We start from the raw sequence: 13363 nt of genomic DNA on the forward strand, positions 1-13363 counted from the left end.
GGATTTAGATTGATACTACCGATTCCCAAAGCATGAGTGTTTAATGTGTTATTAATTTCATCTCATTGGCTTCTGCACATGATAGCAAAATTAAAAATAATTAGATTATACACGTGTATGGTAAAATTGGACTCCAATTTCAGATTCTAATTGAACAATTGGAATGATAATATATGATAGTAACAACAATAGGAAAATTCAAATAAAATTTCGAATTAAATTGTAACAATCTGAATAAAAAATTCCAGTAGAAAGACAGGGTAGAGTGATCCACTCCAAGAAAGTGACCAAACTTGCGTAACTATAGAATAATAAATCTCTCTTTGGAAATTTACATTGTTCATAGCCTTTGCCTTCACTGAACATTTTTAAAACATAGTGACTCACATCTGCCATCCAGACATCTACAGCTGGGTCCTCTCCAATTCGCGTGAGATTCCATTGATCACTAAGTTCCTTTGTAGCCTGTAAAAAGTATCATCCATCGATCCACAGCAATGCTTTCTTCATTGTTATAGGTGTCAAACCTGAACAAAAGCCAAATATAAGGATAGTGAATTTTAGCCATAATGTGCATCTAATCACATATTAGCAATTTATAACAAATATAAAAATGCAAACTTTGTAAGTGAATAGTAAACAAAACTCAGTGTCAGAACCAAGAAGAAAGTAGTTTAATCCGAAACTCAGTGCAAATATAAAGATGCAAACTTTGTAAGCAATTTATAACAAAGATGCAAACTCTGGCTTTGCTATCTTTTTGGAAATTATGCAATGTACCCAAACCAAGTTCTCATCACCTATATTAATCTCTTTAGTTTTCACGTTTGACTACAAAATCAAGAAAAAACTTAATTAGTACAGTAACTCACTTGACCCGATACATAGAAGTGGTTTTAATGAGAATGAACCCACATACATTTAGTCACATGATGCAAAATTCAATTTCAATTTCAGATTTTAGACACATGGCATAAAATTAGAGTTCTAATTTGGAATTCAATTTCACACTCTCTCTGTTTCACCTATTATTTTAGGAATTCAATTTCAGACTCTCTCTGCTTCACCTATTATTTTATATATAGATAACCCTGTTGAATTTCAAGGCTGTTGATAGTGTACCTTACTAATTAAATCCATAAACGAGACCTACTAATAATAATAGGTATGCTTACACAGGTTTCCTATAATTTACTAATTTTAGCAAAAGTCATTCGTTTACGGTTAGACCAATGTCGATCACACCAACTGCATTTTTTTTCGTATAAACTAAGGAAAATCTTGTCCTTTTATCAGACATAAACTCTTAAAATCAGACGCACCAATAAAACTATGCCACGTAATCAACCAATTATCTTAAACTGGGACCCATTAAAAAAACACACATCTCTGGGCTACACCAACCAATCCAATTCCACCAAATAGTCAAAAAAAATTAAGATCTCCATTAAGCCCTTGTTTGTTTCGCTGGAAAATTCTCTACTCCTCCAAAGCGAATCTCTCTCGCTCTCTCTCTCTCTCTCTGCTTCTAGAATTGTAGCTCTTTCTTTGTTTCTTCAGTTACCTCTAGCAATTTTTTTTTTTTCCCTTCCAAATTTAGAATATTTAATTATTTATTAAATTTTTGTTTGAAAATTTAACCATTTATGAATTATGCTATTCTCTTTGCACTAAGCCCATGTCGAAAAACTGATTTTTCTCTCCCTTCTTTTTGTTTCAATTTTTATTGGGAATTTAAATTTTCACTCTTACTTAAAATTTTATTAAAAAAATTGAAATTTCGTCTTCTTTCAGTTGATACGTTCAGTTACCTATAGCTTAGCTATTGCTCCGTTTCTTTTAATAGAAACATTTAAAAAAAAAAAAAAAAACTGAAATTTTCTCGAGATAATTTCAGCTCCATATGCTTTTCTCGTGAACCAAACAGTCCACGTTAATTACTATTACATCCCAAAATGCCTTTGGTTCGGCGAAAAAAGCCTGCCGAAACAGAGAAGAATTCTGGGTCGGAATCCGAATCCAATATAAACCAACACGTAAAGCCCGAAAAGGAAAGAGAAGAAGAAACCATTGACAAGAAGAATGGAAGAGTGAAGGAAAATATTAGGAAGAAGAAGAGGGGGTGGTCTTGCGTGGACAGCTGTTATTGGTTGATAGGGTTCGTGTGCACAGTATGGTGGGTGGTGGTGTTGCTTTACAATGCTATGCCTTCATCATTGCCTCAATACGTGACTGAGAAGATCACCGGGCCGATGCCGGACCCCCCGGGTTTGAAGCTGAAGAAGGAAGGGCTGATAGCGAAGCACCCGGTGGTTTTCGTGCCGGGAATTGTGACCGGCGGGCTTGAATTGTGGGAAGGGCATCAGTGTGCTGAAGGGTTGTTCAGGAAAAGGCTGTGGGGTGGTACCTTTGGAGAATTGTATAAGAGGTATGGACAATGCCACTATGTACTATCATAGTATTTGTTTGTGTATGTGTGTGAGTTTTTTGGGGTTATTTGAAAGTGAATGGTGGAATGTGACATTGTGTTTGATGCAAGAATACTTTTATATGGTAGCTCAAGATTAGGATAATTTGAGTTGTGGGGTGGTACCTTTGGCGAAGAGTATGAGAGGTATGGAGTACTATGCCACTATGTAATATCATAGTATTTGGTTGTGTGTGCATGTGTGAGTTTGTGAGTTTTTTGGGGTTATGTGGCATTGTGTTTGATGCAAGAATTCTTTTTATGGTAACTCTAGGTTAGCATATTTTGTAGTTTTTACTTTTTTAAGACAATTTGAATGGGGATTTTATTTCACTCATATTGGTGTTACTCTAGAATATCGTTATCCGTTAGTACCCTCTATGTTTCAATCTTACTCTTATATATTTGTTGAATTTTGCATATATAAATAATATATGCTGGAGAAGTGTGTAAGAAGTATATATGTTCTATGCCACTATGTGCTGTCATAGTAATTGGTTGTGTGTGTGAGTTTGTGAGTTTTTTGTATGTGAAAGTGAATGGTGTAGTGTGACATTGTGTTTGATGCAAGAATACTTTTATATGGTAGCTCAAGATTAGCATCTTTTATAATTTTTTTAGGATAATTTGATTGTGGAATTCTTAAAAAATCTTATCTAGTAATTTTAAAATCTCTGTTTTTAGGATGATTTGATTGTAGATTTTGGCATGTCATCGACATTTAAATATTGAGACTATTATCATTTCAAAATGATGGATAGGATTTTAGAAACTTTATGGTGTAGTTATTTAATAAATTTATGGCAAATTTATTAGTACCATCTCTGATGTTTTAATCTTCCCCATAAATGTTTGTTTAATTTGCCATATATGTATATATAGTGTCATGAATCAATGTTGGAGATTGAAACAATTGAAAAAATATGGTTATTTTAGAATTTTTCCTTGATGCAACGTGCATTGACATTGTATTAAACTTATGCTAACAAGTCTGCTAGGCATGGACTAAAGTGTACTTAATAATATTTTATATTTTTAAGATAAATTCAAATGGATTTTATTTGATTAACAGTTTTGAACATGAGTCATTAGGGTTCTCATTAACAAAACCTTTTTTTTATTATTAGTAGTATATAAGGTGTTAATTTTGAGGGTATTAATGCATGTGTGATTGAATATTTAGGAGAAATTACTCTGTACTATGGGAATTCACTTATATAGAATAAGGGATTCCATGGATAAAATTTGGGCTAAGATGTGCCATTCAAGTGTGAGAAGTTGGAGTATTGGATTATTTTTTAATGTTCATAGGTTGAGTGCAGTTGGGGGGACTGGTGAGGAATGTGATTGGTGTGGATTGGAGCTTATTTGTGTAGTGATTAATGGGGTATGCGATAATCTTAATTATTTATAATTAGTTGAGTCAACTGGTTTATTCTTGGCAGTGACTGAATGACTTCTTGTTAGTATAAGTGATTAACAGATTGAGGATTAATATGGAAGTTGCCTTGTTTAGTTATGGTGTGTAGAATTGTTTGAATATGGCTGGTCGGTAGGCTTTGGTTGTGATTGTTTTCCACCTTTTTGATTCATCTGTTTCTTTCTTTGGTATTGTTATTTTGGATTGTTTTCCTTTTTTGGCATCCAGTTTAGTCAAAACAAACAGTTGATTATTAACAACTTGCTTGGTCTGGTAATGGTGTCTGGTTGATGCTGAGGATGGGAGGAAATATTCAAATGCCATTACATGTAAGCGATGTTCACAAATCATTTCTTTGAAGCAATAAGTCATTAGAGCCGAGATGCTTGTACTTCAGTTGATTATTAAAAAGGCAAAAAGAAAAACTTTTTCTGACCGACTTTGGTTGGGAGCTTGTTACCTGAGTGAATTATTTTGCAGAATGTTGTGCACTTGGTGATGCCTAAAATTAAAATCATTTAGAGGATTAATATCACCTCCTATTTAGGCACGATTATTTGGGTAAAATTCACAATGTCATAGGTTTAGCTGTGACCATTTAGAAGAGAAAGTAAACAAAAATCTCAGCTTGTTTAATAGTCTTCTAGAGTCAAACTTGTTCAGATTGGGGCTGGGCAATAGTAGGTTGGTAGGTTTGCACTAAACATTTCCAACACTAATTGCTCTTAAACTGAAAATGGGGTCTATAGGAATTGCTAGTTCCCACTTGATATCATATCCAGCTTTCTCAGAGTTTATCACTCATTTAACTTGTGAACTTCCATGACAATTGGCAAATGAAATCTCATTGTTCTGTTGGGCCTGCTGCAGACCTCTATGCTGGGTAGAGCACATATCACTGGACAATGAAACTGGATTAGATCCTCCCGGCATAAGGATCCGACCTGTAACTGGACTTGTGGCTGCTGATTACTTTGCTCCAGGCTATTTTGTGTGGGCAGTTTTAATTGCTAACTTGGCTCGCATTGGTTATGAAGAGAAGAACATGTATATGGCTGCATATGATTGGAGAATCTCATTTCAGAATACTGAGGTACTTAAACTTGAACTAGCTGTCGTTTGGTGTTTTGGTGCAGAGTTTTATTGATCATGCACCTTTCTTTTTGTTCCAATCTTCTTTAAATTACTTGCACTGATTTTGACAATTTTGTGAAACTCAATTTATCAGGTGCGGGACCAAACTTTAAGCCGGATAAAAAGTAACATAGAATCGATGGTTGCTACCAGTGGGGAAAAGGCAGTTATACTTCCACATTCAATGGGTGTACTGTATTTTCTGCATTTTATGAAGTGGGTTGAGGAGCCAGCACCAAAGGGTGGAGGGGGGGGGCCAGACTGGTGTTCTAAGCATATAAAGGCGGTGATGAACATTGGTGGACCATTTTTGGGTGTTCCAAAAGCTGTTTCTGGGCTTTTCTCTGCTGAAGCTAAGGATATTGCAGTTGCCAGGTTTTTTTCTCTGGTTTCCCTCCTTAGTAGTGTATATACTTGGAATATGCTTTTTGATGGCCTGTTGATACAAGTTTAGTTTGACAGCATTACAATCTTTGCATAGTGAGTAGGAAATTTCTATGCCTCATGTAATTTATTTGTCTGATTATTTTCCTGATATTACAGTATATTGTAACAATGAATCTACTTGGATTACTTTCCTTAGGATATTAATTTGTTTTGCTTCTTCTCATTTCTTTGTTTTCTTTTTTAAATAAATAATTAATCTCTTTGTATTTCAAAAATGCAGGGCCATTGCACCAGGTTTCTTGGACAGTGATCTGTTTCGTTTTCAAACATTGCAACATGTAATGAGGACAAGTCGCTCATGGGACTCAACAATGTCAATGATACCAAAAGGTGGGGACACGATATGGGGTGATCTTGACTGGTCACCAGAGGAAGGCTATGTTACTAGCAAGAGAAGGCAAAGAGATAATGATACACAGTCAGAAAGGCATAGTGCAACCGGAAATCCGGGTTCTCAAACTAAAAGTGTTAAATATGGAAGGATTATATCATTTGGGAAAGACGTGGCAGAGGCACCCTTATCTGAGATTGAGAGGATTGACTTTCTGGTAAGACTATATATTCCACTAGAATCCAGTGAAATCCCATATTCTTTTTCTTTTCCATTTTAATTCATCAGTGCATAATGATGTATGACGTACTGCGGGTTGGAAACTGGAGATTGGAAGGCTTTTAAATTGATTATGAGTAATTAGATTTTAAAAGGTACTACAAAATTGATACCAACAAGCAGTTTGATGATTTATGGGTTATGTTGGTTGCATATACATGGATATATCAAAAAACTGTGTATGAGATGAATACTCAAAGAAGATGGTGAAATAACTCATCATGTGTCTTTGCTGGTTTGTTCGTGTACAGATAGGGACACACATGGTATCTTTATGTTCTTAGCCTATTTGTAAATGTGCAGGATGCCATTAAGGGTAATAATGTTGTAAATAATTCCTGTCATGATGTGTGGACTGAATACCATGACATGGGAATTGAGGGTATCAGAGCTGTTGCGGATCATAAAGTTTACACTGCGGGATCAGTTTTAGATCTGCTTAATTTTGTTGCTCCAAAAATGATGGCACGTGGCAGCGCTCATTTCTCTTATGGAATTGCTGACAATTTGGATGATCCAAAGTACAAACACTATAAATATTGGTCAAATCCCTTGGAGACAAGGTGAGAATCTTTGTACTCTACTTCAATTTTTTCTTGTCACCTCATATTTAAATGATTTCATTGGTTAAATATTTCAGAATATAGTTGTCAATTGAATGCTGAATAGCCTGAATTATTTGGTGCATAAATACGCTTTTGATTGCATGCTTATTTAGTAGCTAAAAGTTTGAAGTTGATGTTAAAAAGTAGCTTAAATCTTAAATAAACCATGAGTAATACTGGTTCATTTATTTCTTTGTTAATTAACTAAAAGGATTTTGAGAGAATTTGGTTCTAGAGAGAAATAGATCTTATATAAATGGATTTGAAGAATTCAAAGTTACTATAGTAGTTCCTACACAAGATTGATTCTTTATTAATTTCATATTCTAATATGCTATTATGTTTTGTAAAGAAAGTGGTTCATTAAGGTTTTTTGTTAATAGCCTGGACTCTGGATATACAACCCTTCTACATGCTGTCCTAGGAAAATGATACAGGCATGTTGTAATCACAATGAAATGTGCCCTGATGTTATTAATAGTTAATTGTACTTGCATATTCTTGTTCTTTTTCCCTTTCCATACAGCTATGACATTATTCATATTTAGGAGTCCATTGTTCCCTGGCTGATCATTTTTTGCTTGCTTGATCGATTTAGCCAACTCTGGCTGCTCATAGGGAAAAAAAGTTCTTAATGGTTGTCCAATTAGTATTCACCAACCATTAAAGTAATTTCTGCTAATGTTTAATCTCCCCCATTGGTTTTGCAGATTGCCCAATGCTCCTGACATGGAAATATATTCTATGTATGGAGTTGGCTTACCAACTGAAAGATCTTATGTTTACAAGTTATCCCCCACTGCTGAATGCAACATTCCATTTCAGATTGATACTTCAGCTGATAGTGAAGATGAAGATGGCTGTCTGAAAGATGGAGTCTATCATGTGGATGGTGATGAGACTGTGCCTGTTTTAAGTGCAGGCTTCATGTGCGCGAAAGGATGGCGTGGGAAAACAAGATTTAATCCTTCAGGAAGCCGAACATACGTTAGGGAGTATGATCATTCTCCTCCAGCCAATCTGCTAGAGGGCAGGGGCACCCAAAGTGGAGCTCATGTTGATATAATGGGAAATTTTGCTTTGATTGAGGACATTTTAAGGGTGGCTGCTGGAGCTACAGGGGAAGACTTGGGGGGTGATCGGGTTTACTCTGACATCTTCAAATGGTCTGAGAAGATCAACTTGCAACTGTAATTGCAACTGGTGTATACTCTTAGCCTTTCAATGATTATTAAAAAAAAAAATCAAACCTATACATCTCATACGCATGTTAATTAAAATCACATTCTGTGATCTTGATTATAATTTCTTCTCCCCTTTTTTCCCAGATATTATTATTTGGTGAGACTCGAAGACACATGGAAATTGTACTTGAAACTTTTTTTTTATGTCAGAAATTGTACTCAGACATAGGGAGTCCTACTGGGGGGGGGGGGGGGGGGGGTTGGTCTTGAAACTCTTGTTTTAGGACCTTATAGACATCATACGTGTGTGGTTTGGTTGGCCTCTGTGAGGATACGCCTGCCTAACCCTCAGAGAGAAGGGTTGAACAAGAAGTGTCGTTAAAGTCTTAACTTAAATAGGCAACGACAGAAGGGAGAGGGTCACTAATGGAGACATGGGATGTGCTGCACTTGAATCACAAGCTTGGTTTGGTTAAGATCATTTTTTTTTTTTTTGGTTTGGTTTTAAAGGATAGGGAGGCTTTGTAAATGGTTGCAGTTAGTCATTAGAAGTTAGTAGGTTTCAATTGTTTAGTCACTGATAAATGAGAGCAGTCACCAACAAGTCCTATCATAATGCCACCGGAGAACTAGGAACAGAAACTCCCTCCCTCCCTCCCTCCCTTTGCCTCAAGAATGTTAGAGAGTGTTTGGTACATGCACTTAAAAACTGAAAATATGTGTGAAAATATGTGTAAGTGAAAAAATATATAGAAATACGTGTAATATTATTTAAAAACTGAAAACATATGTTTGAGTATGTTTGGTACATGTACTTAACAATTGATTGCCTTTCTCCAACCCTTACTACCCAACCTTAAATAGAGCACACTCCTAAATTAATTTAAAATATTATGCATGATATGCAATAGATACATTAGTATACAATATACAGTGGCGGAGCCGCATTATAGGTTTACCCCCACCCCCCTTCCCCCCAAAATTTTGAAATATTTTAATATCCTATATATATATATATATATATATATATGCTATAATTCGGTTAGGGTGGGGCCAAAGAAAAAGGAGATTTGGCCCCCCCCAAATTTGAGTTGCTCTCCAATAACATTAGAAAAAAAAAAAAAAAAAAATTGGCTTCCCCCAAGAAAAAACAAAAATAAATAACTTAATCTTTCCAAAACAAATTTATTAAAAAAAAAGTTACACAAGAATCATCCATTATTATTTTTTTTCCTTTTTTTATCTTTTCATTTATACATCCAATCAATTGAGTTACAAGGCTTCTGATACCATTATATTTAAAAATTTAATTATTTTTCTCTTTGGATTATTTTCCGTACATGTTTATAGAGTAAAGTAGACAATTTGTGTGTACTCATTAAAGTTTAGAAAGATTATGTTCATTAGAAAAAAAAAATTAGAAAAATACTGAGTTCTTGCTAATCTAATTCTATATGAATATGTTTTGAATTTATCTAAACTGATTCATGAATACCATAATTTGGCCCCCCAAGCTAAAATTCCTAGCTCCGCCACTGACAATATATAGTCACGTGTAAGTTACTAATTAGTTAAATGATTTAGCATGGTGAATGGCTGTCTATTTGGCATCCGTTTATAAATTTAGTTTATATGTACAAATTTTTAAAACATCACATTTTTTTTTTTATAAATACAAGTATACTTTAGCACTCGTACATTCATAAAAATAAATAAATTATTAAAACAGCTTAAACTAACTCAATAACCCCTTCACCAGTAAAAAAATAATACTAATAAAATAGAATACAACAACAACTCGGTGAAGACGAGGAAGTTTCCCAACAAAAAAAAAGTTATATGCCAAGGGGCAGCAATGTGAAACAGACATACACAGGTCAAGGGAAAAAGTCTATATCCGAATGAGAGCTAAAGATCATCAAATTATTATTCGACAGGGTTCAAAGGCAGTCACTAGTGGGTACTCTTTTAGCAATTTTTTTTTGTCCTTCCTCTTCAACGCCGTTTTATTATACCACAAACACAACACAAAGTCATAAGCATAGGCCATCTCTCTCACTGACAAACAATGCCAACTCTCATTTTTTATAGTATTGATATGATATTGATATTTCACCAAAAAAAAAAAAAATGATATTGATATAAATATACATGAGCCTCCAATATATTATGTACTAGACTACTAGTACTACCGCCAGTACTACGTACTACGTGGCCTTCACATCATAGGCCATGCTCCGTTTTTGTTGGTTTGTTTGAATTGCGTGGTATGAATAGTCTGTGGTGTAGATGAGGTCCGCACATTGTAATTTAATTAGGGCGTTATATTACATTATCCCGTAATTATTACATTATTGTAATTTTATATTAATATAATCTTAATATAAAAATAAAATATTTTATTGTTTAAAAATATAATGTGATATATTTTGTAATTTTAAATTATAGTAATGTTAGAAAAATAAAATAAACCAAAAATATTAATGTTACATCATCATAATGTGCATCACATCAAGAACACACACAACGAACCAAAGGCCCTCTTAGTGTAATGCTAAGTCCAATTAATTTTCACAATAATTTCCTAACAAATCTTAGGTAGCATGTTATTAAATTTTCAAAATTCACATTCAATATAAAAAAATATATGATAAGTTTGAAGGATTTATTTCCAAATTAGTTTGAAGAGAAATTTTGTTCCAAAAAGTATGGATTTTTAGACATGGACACATCAATTCTAATATTTTGTTGAAAAAAGTATAGACTTTTGAAATATTTGGTAAGAAATGAGTAATAAAATCAATCAATTTCTATACTTTTTTTTATGAGACGTGATTCGTACTAAAGAAGAAATGTGAAAATTACCATTAGAAGACATGTTAAAATGACCATTAGAACCAAGTCATACCATTGATGCCATCAAATCCATTGTTTTTATTTTGGTTGTTTCGTAAAATAAATGGATGTTATTTTGATTGGTTAGGAAAGATGAATTAATATTGATGTGATTAAGTTTAGTTTGAAGTTTTAGAGAATGTTCTTAAATTTGGCTTAATGAAAACTATAATTTTGTCAATTGAATAATTATAAATTTTAAATTGAGGTCCCTACAATTCAAGGGTGAAACTCAAAGTTTTTTTTTTTTTTTTTTTTTTTTTTGATTTAGGGGCAAACTCGTATTTTGCATTAAAAAAATGTATAATGTTTTTAAAATAAACTCATGAACGAATTTTCTAATGTGTCATGGCACATCTCCAAAAAGTAACACTTGCTATTTAAATTTTAAAATCTTGTGCAAATTTTAAAATAAACCCATTAAGCTATTTTATAATATGCTTAACAATATTTCTGCAATGCATAACATTTGGTACGCATTTGTGCTTGAATAGACAGGAATCACTGGATTCAAGTCAACTAGTGATATCTTAAAACTGTTTTATTGTATTATTATAATTTCCCTGATAATAATTTTAAAAAAAAAACTGTTTTATTATAAAATAATTATATAAAAAAAAATACTATACAGTTCTAGTTTTGGGATGACGTATAAATTAGAATTGGGGTTAAATTTACATTGAAACTTTAGATTATATCCTTAAAAACTCGAATTAAATACAACTTTAGATGCTTATTTTATTCAACAGTTTAATTAACTTGACAAAATTTCAAATCAACTCCTCAAAATTTATCTCAAGACAAAGAAAATAATTAATTAGGATAACAATACATGGAAATGGAGCTTAAAGTTGTAAAACACATTTAAACTTTATCGTACTAATACACCTTAGGAATTCTAGTATTAAGGACATTACAATTTCTATTAAATTTCTTCATCGGATGAACTATGAGTTAAAATTAACGTTAAATTTAAGTTGAATTTTAGATAATTTTTTAAACTTGGCTTAAAGAAATCTGTGAATTTTTTTCAATTTAATAATTAAATTGAATTTGTAAAATTTCAACTGAAGACCCCAAAATTATGGGATGAAATTCAAATGTGTCATATAATTTAGGATCCAAACTCATATTTTGAAGAAAAAAAACGTATGGATTTTAGGAAATGGACGCATCAATGTAGTTTCTAATATTTGTTATGACATGTCTCAAAAAATAATATCCAGTACATACTTATCTATATTTATATAATAATAACCAATAGCTAAAACGTTTGACTTTTTATTGACCATTTCTCATTACGCCACATGACTACATAAATTAATGCCACATCTACCATTAAAAACATAGAACAATGTATCTTTTCATTTGGTGCTTATACAAACCATTTCAGTACAATTTTTTGCTAATGTTGGTGTTCAGTTGCATTGTTCCAGCAGGTAGTTATAAATTTTACATATTTCCTAAGAAATTTTAGTTTATATTTCTTGAGACAAAACTCAAAAACTTCAAGTTAATTATGATTCTTCACCCTCTCCCTCTATGTACGGTGGAGAACCTTTGGTTATCACAAATATATTTTTGGGAGGTTTTAACGCTATATTCCATTATAGGTTTTTTGGTTTATTATTTGGGTTTTAAAATCTTCCTCCACAAACCCTGGAGGTAGGTGTTTCACAAACCCCAAACGCATGCAACATAGTAAGTCCACTTTCTTCTTTAGCGTATATTGTTAGGTTTAGTGTTTCGTGTGGACTATAATTCATCAATTTTCTGACCTTTTGATATCTTAGAAAGTGTTAAATTGCTTTTTCGATTAGGTTTTTGTGCGTGGCATATGGGAGACACTTTGTAACCATTCTAATTGGATATTTTTATTGTAAAAATTAGACAATGATAGGCTTAATTATGTGAATTTGACCTTACAAGAGAGGTTTGTATTTTTCATGGTTTTCTGAAGTTCTATGGATTATATAATATTTATTTGTTTTAACTGTTGTATGAAAAGGAAAGATGTTCCTTATAATACCTGAACGACGTCTTGAAAAAAAGTCTTCAACTCCTTGCTACAAGAAATACAAACACCAAGATGATGCTATTAAAAATTCGGTTGGCCCTCTCTTTTCAAAATATTTTAATTTTTTCCTTGTTTTTCTATTTTGTCGTTTCTTCTAAGGTTTTTAATTGTTTCGAATTAATTTCTATTCTTATATATGTTTGAATCATATTATGAAGGTTTATGTGAATTATTATTGAGGATATTTTCATGACTCTTGGTACTCTTATTGGGGACACTGTTAACAAATCTTGTAAAAAGATTTCAATTTTTTTTTTTTTTTCATTTGTGTATTATGTTTTTGTAGCAAAGATTTGATTCTCAGCTGGGAATTATAATTTGTGGAAATTTAATGCTCTTTTTGTCTACAAGAATTTTCAATACTATTCTATTACTTGAATGCTATTTTCTTATCAAGTGGTGTTGTTGCTGTTTTGGACCAATTCACATGGTCCTATTCTTTGATCGGGTTTACAATTGAGGTACACTATTAAAAAATCTTGTGTGTGGAAGATTTCAATTTTTTTTTCTTTTTTTCATTTGCA

The 13363-nt window shown here is 32.7% G+C and overlaps 1 protein-coding gene across 1 annotated transcript; it reads left to right on the forward strand.

Moving 5' to 3' along the window:
- The first annotated feature begins 1578 nt into the window (after nt 1–1578).
- On the forward strand, nt 1579–8042 carry LOC115989696 (phospholipid:diacylglycerol acyltransferase 1-like). The gene is made up of 6 exons (XM_031113513.1): nt 1579–2428; nt 4758–4980; nt 5116–5396; nt 5689–6016; nt 6382–6641; nt 7394–8042. Exons 1-6 carry the CDS (start codon nt 1956–1958, stop codon nt 7875–7877), a joined length of 2049 nt encoding a protein of 682 aa, XP_030969373.1. The 5' UTR covers nt 1579–1955; the 3' UTR covers nt 7878–8042.
- Nucleotides 8043–13363: the final 5321 nt, after the last annotated feature.

This window comes from Quercus lobata, chromosome 5 (genome assembly GCF_001633185.2).
Source record: "Quercus lobata isolate SW786 chromosome 5, ValleyOak3.0 Primary Assembly, whole genome shotgun sequence".
In the NCBI taxonomy this organism is placed as follows: domain Eukaryota; kingdom Viridiplantae; phylum Streptophyta; class Magnoliopsida; order Fagales; family Fagaceae; genus Quercus; species Quercus lobata.